The 7,189-nt window shown below is 40.9% G+C and overlaps 1 protein-coding gene across 1 annotated transcript; it reads left to right on the top strand.

Annotated features, from left to right (window-relative positions):
• Positions 1-5,726: 5,726 nt before the first annotated feature.
• LOC125829663 (uncharacterized) lies at positions 5,727-6,929 on the top strand. The gene is made up of 2 exons (XM_049508852.1): positions 5,727-6,153; positions 6,898-6,929. Exons 1-2 carry the CDS (start codon positions 5,727-5,729, stop codon positions 6,927-6,929), a joined length of 459 nt encoding a protein of 152 aa, XP_049364809.1.
• Positions 6,930-7,189: the final 260 nt, after the last annotated feature.

Genomic DNA, 7,189 nt, shown 5'->3' on the forward strand with positions numbered 1-7,189 from the left:
GCAAAGAATTCATTGGGTAAGTTATTTCCAACTTAGATCTTTGATTTCCATCGATTATTTATGGATTTTAACATCAAAATTTGAGATCTCAACTGAAAAATTTGGGGGTTTTTGCCTAATCCGAATTTAATAGAAAAATTGAGTTTGTGAACTCATTTCAACTCCTTTTTTGAAACGGTTTTCACTATTGGATTCTAAATTTCTTGGGGAACATTTTTCACTAAAAATTTCCAGATTTCGAGAATATTTTTCGGAACGAGATTTTTTTGACCATTTTACCCTTTTCTCCAAATTTCACGATATTGGTGTTGTTAGATTCATATTGATTGTGAGATTCCATTTATGAATAGATTGTGGTGATTTGGAGCGTGCTCGGAAGGGTAAAACTCAAATTTGTGTTACTAGTTGAAGTGTTTTGAGGCAAGCGACTTCTAAACTTTGTTAAACTCTTAGATTACACATGACTACTTTCCTAATTGTGTTGGGGAGTAATGGGGATTGAGGATGAGTTTTATTTGTTCATTGAAATTGTTGTAATTGAAAGATGGGGAATAAAACGAGCTAAATGTGTTATATGTGACTTGAATTTGTTGAATAAGTCATGTGATAACTGATATTGAGGGGATAGAAGAGCATGAGTAGGCTATGATTGATACAGACATTGATGTTGAGACAGACGATGTGTAATACTATGATGTGGTCGTGATATGGTTGTGATTGAGACAGATGATGTGTAATACTATGATGTGATCGTGATATGGTTGTGATTGAGACAGATAATGTGTAATACTATGATGTGATCGTGATATGATTGTGATTGATGACATGTGCATATTAATTATTCATCCCATGTGTGAACTATCTGTTGCATGAGTTCTGAGACACTGATATGAGGATGGATGGATATGAGACACAGTTGAGACTAGCTCCGGCTAGAGATATATGAGATGGACTAGCGATTTGGATGCCGATGGGATCTGGTTCCGGCGGTGATACATGGTCCATGTGTGGCCCCCATGGGTTCTGATTTGAGTATTCAGCGCGGTCTGATTACGTCAATAGATGTGTATCTTAGGACAGACATGCATCACGACTACATGACATCATTATTGCATTTGCATCGCATTTGACTTCATCTTTGTCTGTGGTGTGTGGACTTTACCTATTTGCCCCTCTTCATGTGATATATGATCTATTTGCTCTTACATGAGGATATGAGGTTGATGTTGAGACACTGTTGGATATATCTGTTGATTATGAATTGTGTAGTATAGGTTGTTGGATCGCTGTTAGAATGAAGTTTCGATGGTTCGGTTGGGATTGAAAGGAGTTGTTTGTAGCTGCTAGTTTAGCTTAGTTTAGTGTTACTTGCGAGTACCTGTTGCTTTTGGTACTCACCCTTGCTTCTACACAGTTGTGTAGGTTGACAGCTCTATCAGATCCGGCTTATTACTTATCTTCAGATTAGAGCTTCCAGACTTACTTGAGAGGTAGCGGTTCATTCTAGACGTGCCCTCAAGTTATCTATATTTATTGTTTTGTTCTATTCTAGAACTTTACTATGAGACTTGTATATTTTATTCAGATTCCGTATTAGAGGTTTGTACATGTGACAACCAATTCTGGGGTTATGTGTTTATTTAAAGACTTCCGCTTATCTTTCTATCTTATTCTTGTTTTATTAATTCCGCATCGTCGGGTTTTTGGGTGTTAGGCTTACGTGTCCGGTGGGGTTTGGGCACGTGCCATCACATCCGGTTTTGGGGTGTGACAAAATGGTATCAGAGCCCCAGGTTCATAGGTCTCACGTGTACAAGCCAAGTCTAAGTAGCTTCTCGAGGATCGGTTCGGAGACGTCTGTACTTATCTTCGAGAGGCTATGGTGACTTTTAGGAAAGATCTTTATTACTTGATTCTCTATCGTGCGTCCTTGGTCCGATCTAATTCTTATCACTTCACTCTGTTCTCTCTCTCATTGTAATGACTCTTGGTTGGTCCTGCGTGGGTGCGAGTTTAGGTGTCATCGCGTGATTTTAGTGTTAGATCTGGTTTTGATGCGGATGTGATTGGCTTGCGGAAAGGAAGTGTGATCAGACATGGAATTCTCTTCGAGACGAGTGAGTAAGGTTGTGTCCAAGGGATGTGTTTTGAGTTTATGGTATTGGAAGATGAACATTTATTAAGAGACTTCAGAAACGTCTTATTTCTCCAGTCATTTATTCAACAACGAGAATAGTGCTTGTGTGACTTATACGACGGAAGTGGCTAGACAATGAAGAATGGTGTAAGTAAGAGAATGACTATGTTGAGAGTGCTGCGACTTTGGAAACTACAGTTTGTGAAGTTCGTCATAAGGGAATGGATTGCGTAGTATGTTATGATGATGAAGTTGCACCAACCAAAATCAGAAGTTCTACGGTGGTTTTATAGTGTGGGTGTATATCATTACAAGGTCATTGTACGGCGACTACAATGATACTCGTGTTATCTTGGTTAGGGTTATGGGCTATGTTGCTTCTGCCATCGATTGGGCTTATGAAATTGTGCATATCATTTTCGGCCGAAGACTGAAGTGCTTTGGTAATGTTTTGCAACTATTTAATGAGTGTAAATGAACAGGTTGTTTGAGTACGACCTTCTCAATGGATCTGATGTCTTCTAGTGGTGGATTTAGCGGTTGTTCATGATGTGGTACTAGTGATATATGGAAGCGGAGAAATCTGAGTTGTCAGTTGTTTCACCTAATCGAGTCAGAAGGTTGATGTTGCATTCTCGATTGAGAAATCAAGTGGTTGCTACTATGAACGCTTGAGTTAAGCATTAATTATAAGGAAAATTATAGTGGTGGATCGAGTGAATCGATCCTATCTTGTTTCTAGGACAAGGTACGACCCTTGGGTGGTCATGATTATATTGGGAACTAATTACTTCATGATGAGTCAAAAGAAATCGGCAACAATAAGCCATGGATGAGGAAATTTTAAACAAGTATACTCGTGAAAAGGCAATTAAGGATTTTAGCGAGAAGGTACAATTAAAAAGGAATCGGGTTGGTTTTGTCAAGATGTGGGTTGACAAGGTAAGAGATGATTGGTTGTATCAACTTTTTAGCCATTGGAAGGACTTTTGCATGGTTTGAGTTGTAGCAGTTAAATACTTGTGATTGTAGAAGAGTTCGATGAAGTTTCATTTGAGAAGTTTGACTTAAGGTAAAAGGTAATATGCGATGGATGTTTGGCCAATAAACTATAATGATAAATGATTTACGGGAAGAACAAGAGTCTTGCACGATGGATATAAGTTAAGAGATGTGAAGGAATAAGACATCACGTGTAGATCTTTAGTTTGAAGTTGAGGATTGTGTAAATTTCTGCTTTTATGTTAGATATGACAATGCAAGGTGGACTGGTTCAGCACAAATGTATGATGTGTTATCAGCTACTTTCTGAACATTTGGTATTGGTGTTGGTGGTAAACGTTGATGTATGAGGAATTCTGCAGTTTTTGAATTGGTTTGAATTGTTCAGCTTATGGTAGGTGGCTTACGAGTGTCCAACCGGAAGGACTTATAGCTCTACATGGTTATTGAGGCTTTTGAACTGGGTTGATAACTCTATTTATGGAATTATCCAGACTGTTATAACGCGTTACATAGATCCTTGATAGCAAATAGAGGTTGTGTGCTCCTAGTAGACGGAATTATTGGAGTGACCAAGAACTGCTTCAAGTTTCGGCATGAGATATATGATGGTATGAATAATAGTTGAAGCTGGGTAAGTAAAGGATCGCGTGTAATCGATATTGGTCGTGATTCAATAGTTCTATCTCAATGAAAAGGTACTATGACATTTAGAACTTGGATTATTAGCGATTGGGTGAGACCCATATCGATCGTGGAATGCTTCAATGGAAGGAGGAAGGACCATAATTCAAAATTTTGGAAGCAACGATGTGTTTCTAAGAATGACTGGATACTAGTGGCCATCTGAGGGTAAAGTAACTGGCCGGTGTGACTATGATGTTCTGGTAGTATTGATATTGTTGGCTTTAATGGATTATTGTAAAGAGTATGAGAAAATGGATAAATTGAGTATGTCTATGATTGTTATGAGGCCGGACTGACTGATTGTGAAGTCAGACGAATGGGAAGGTGTGTTATGGACATCGTGGAAGGGATATCTGGGGTTGTTCAATTTCGGTTTTGTATATTCTTATGTGACCACCTACCTCATTTCAAACATGGTTTTGGATTATGATTCTCTGTCTATGTTCAGACGTGTTTTTACTTTTGTGGGTGGATGCCTAGTGGTGAATCGGATGGACCGATTCATGTTCTCTTGGTAGAATAGAATACTTATGTGGGTGGGCCGATTCAGAGATAGTGGGTTCAATGTGGAATTGGTGGTGTTCATTGCGAGGTATTTACTGATCATAGGAGCCTACAGTACATATTCACTCAGCGGGATCTGAACTTGAGACAACGTAGGTGGCTTTAGTTGCTCAAGGACTACGACATGACCATTTTGTATCACCCCGGGAAGGCCAATGTGGTGGCCGATGCCTTGAGTAGGAAGACTCCTAGTATGGGGAGTCTTGCCACGATTAGTGTTGAGAGGCGGCCTTTGGTTCGGGATGTTCAGAGGTTATTTGACAGCATGATGAGATTTCGGGTTTCTGAGGAGAGTGGAGGTGTGTTTGCCTTCATTGAGGCCCGTTCATCTTTGATGGAGCAGATTAGAGAGCATCAATATGAGGATGCGAAGTTATGTCTCATCCGGGACAAGGTGATGAATGGTGAAGCCAAGAAGGCTAAGATTGACTCCGAGGGTGTATTGAGGATTGAGGGCCGGATATGTGTGCCCAAGGTTGGTGATTTGATCAGATTGATTCTTGAGGAGGCTCATTATTCTAGGTATTCTATTCATCCCGGAGCGGCGAAGATGTATCATGATCTTAGTCAGCACTATTGGTGGTGTGGGATGAAGAGGGATATTGCAGAGTTTGTGGCTAGGTGTTTGACATGTCAGCAGGTCAAGTGTGAGCACCAGAAGCCTGGTGGTGTGACTCAGAGGATGCCCATTCCTACTTGGAAGTGGGAGAGGATTGCTATGGACTTCGTAGTTGGATTGCCTACCACCATGGGTGGTTATGATTCTATATGGGTGGTCGTCAACAGACTGACCAAGTCTGCTTATTTCATCCCGGTCCGAGTGAGGTATACAACGGAGAAGTTGGCTCAGATTTATATTAGTCAGATTGTGCAGTTACACGGAGTGCCGGTGTCCATTGTGTCTGATAGGGGTTCAATATTCACTTCTCATTTCTGGAGAGCATTACAGCATGATTTGGGCACTAGACTCGACATGAGCACAGTTTTTCACCCTCAGACTGACGGTCAGTCTGAGAGGACTATTCAGGTGTTGGAGGATATGCTTCGGGCTTGCGTGATCGACTTTGGTACTAGATGGGATCAGCACTTGCCATTGGCAGAGTTCGCCTACAACAACTGTTATCATTCTAGCATTAGGATGACACCTTTTTAGGCACTGTATGGTAGGCGGTGTAGATCACCTATTGGATGGTTTGATTCAGCGGAGGTGGACTCCCTTGGTACTGATATTCTTAGAGAGGATATGGAGCGTGTTCGTGTGATTCAGAGTAGGCTCTTGACTGCCCAGAGTAGGCAGAAGAGCTATGCTGACAGAAGGGTTTGACCCTTAGAGTTCATGGTGGGTGATCGAGATTGGCTTCGGGTATCGCCCATGAAGGGTGTGATGAGATTTGGGAAGAAGGGCAAGCTCAGCCCTAGGTTCATTGGCCCATATGAGATTTTGGAGAGGATGGGAGAGGTGGCTTACAAGTTAGCCTTGCCACCTAGTTTGACAGTCGTGCATCCAGTTTTCCATGTCTCTATGCTCCGGAAGTATGTTCCGGATGAGTCTCACGTGATTTCGGTTGAGTCGGTGGAGTTGAGTCCAGATTTGACATTTGAGGAGGAGCCTATAGCTATTTTGGACAGACAGGTTCGCAAGCTCCGGACCAAGGATATTGTTTCAGTGAAGGTTCAGTGGAGGCATCGATCAGATAGGGAGGCGACTTGGGAGTCCGAGGATGATATGCGGGTCCGATATCCCCAGCTTTTCGAGGCTTCAAGTACTTTCTTTTACTTTATGTTCGAGGACGAACATGGTTTTTAGTGGTGAATGATGTAATGACCCGAAAGGTCATTTTGGTAATTTTTCGTGGAAATGACTATTTTGCCCTTTCGGTAGTTGCCCCGAGTCCCATGTTTTGTGGTTGTAAAGTTAGTTTGAGGAAAAGTTGGTAAAAAGTTGAGTTTTTGATAAGTTGAGTTTTTATGAGTTAAAGTTGGTTAAAAAGTGTTTTTTCGAGTTATTTGGAGTTTCGGGACTCGAATCGGATTTCCGTCGATTCCGGCAATTTTAGAATGTCGAAACGGGTCTGTGTGAAGTTACGGAGTTGAATTTGGAGTTGAAACGAAGAATTGAGGTCCTAAGTTGCTAAAGTTGTGAAATTGTGATAAAGAGTTGACTTTGGTCAACATATGAGGTTCCGAGGCTCGGATTGAAATTCCGAGAGTACCGTTGGTTTCGGGAGGCGATTCTAAGTCTAGAATGAGTCTTGGTTGAATTTTTTGACGCTCCGTTTGAGTTTCGAATTTTTTTGGCGTTAAACTAGTTTCTTGGCATCTTATTGAATTTCGGGTCAAGGAGTCCTCGAATTCAAATTCTGACAGTTCCATTGAGTCCGGAACGTCGAATTTAGTGGGGGTACATATTTAGTTTGTGTGCACGAGATTCCGAACGAATCTCGAGGGTCCAACGGGGACTTAAACTTTGGTGTTATTGTTGTTTCAGCTGCTGTGTTTTTTTTTAGCTGCAACAGCAGTCTTTTTTCTTCTTTTTTAAAGCCAAAAACCAGTAGCCATTTTCCCCCAACTTGAAAAATACCCATTTCTCCATTTTTAGACTTTGAGAGCTCGAAAATAGGTGATTTCAAGTGGGTTTTCGCAAGGAATTCATTGGGTTAGTTATTTCCAACTTAGATCTTTGATTTCCATCGATTATTTATGGATTTTAACATCAAAATTTGAGATCTCAACTGAAAAATTTGGGGGTTTTTGCCTAATCCGAATTTAATAGAAAAATTGAGTTTGTGAACTCATTTC

Source organism: Solanum verrucosum, unplaced genomic scaffold (assembly GCF_900185275.1).
Source record: "Solanum verrucosum unplaced genomic scaffold, falcon-dt-bn FXZP01000008.1, whole genome shotgun sequence".
Taxonomy (NCBI): Eukaryota; Viridiplantae; Streptophyta; class Magnoliopsida; order Solanales; family Solanaceae; genus Solanum; species Solanum verrucosum.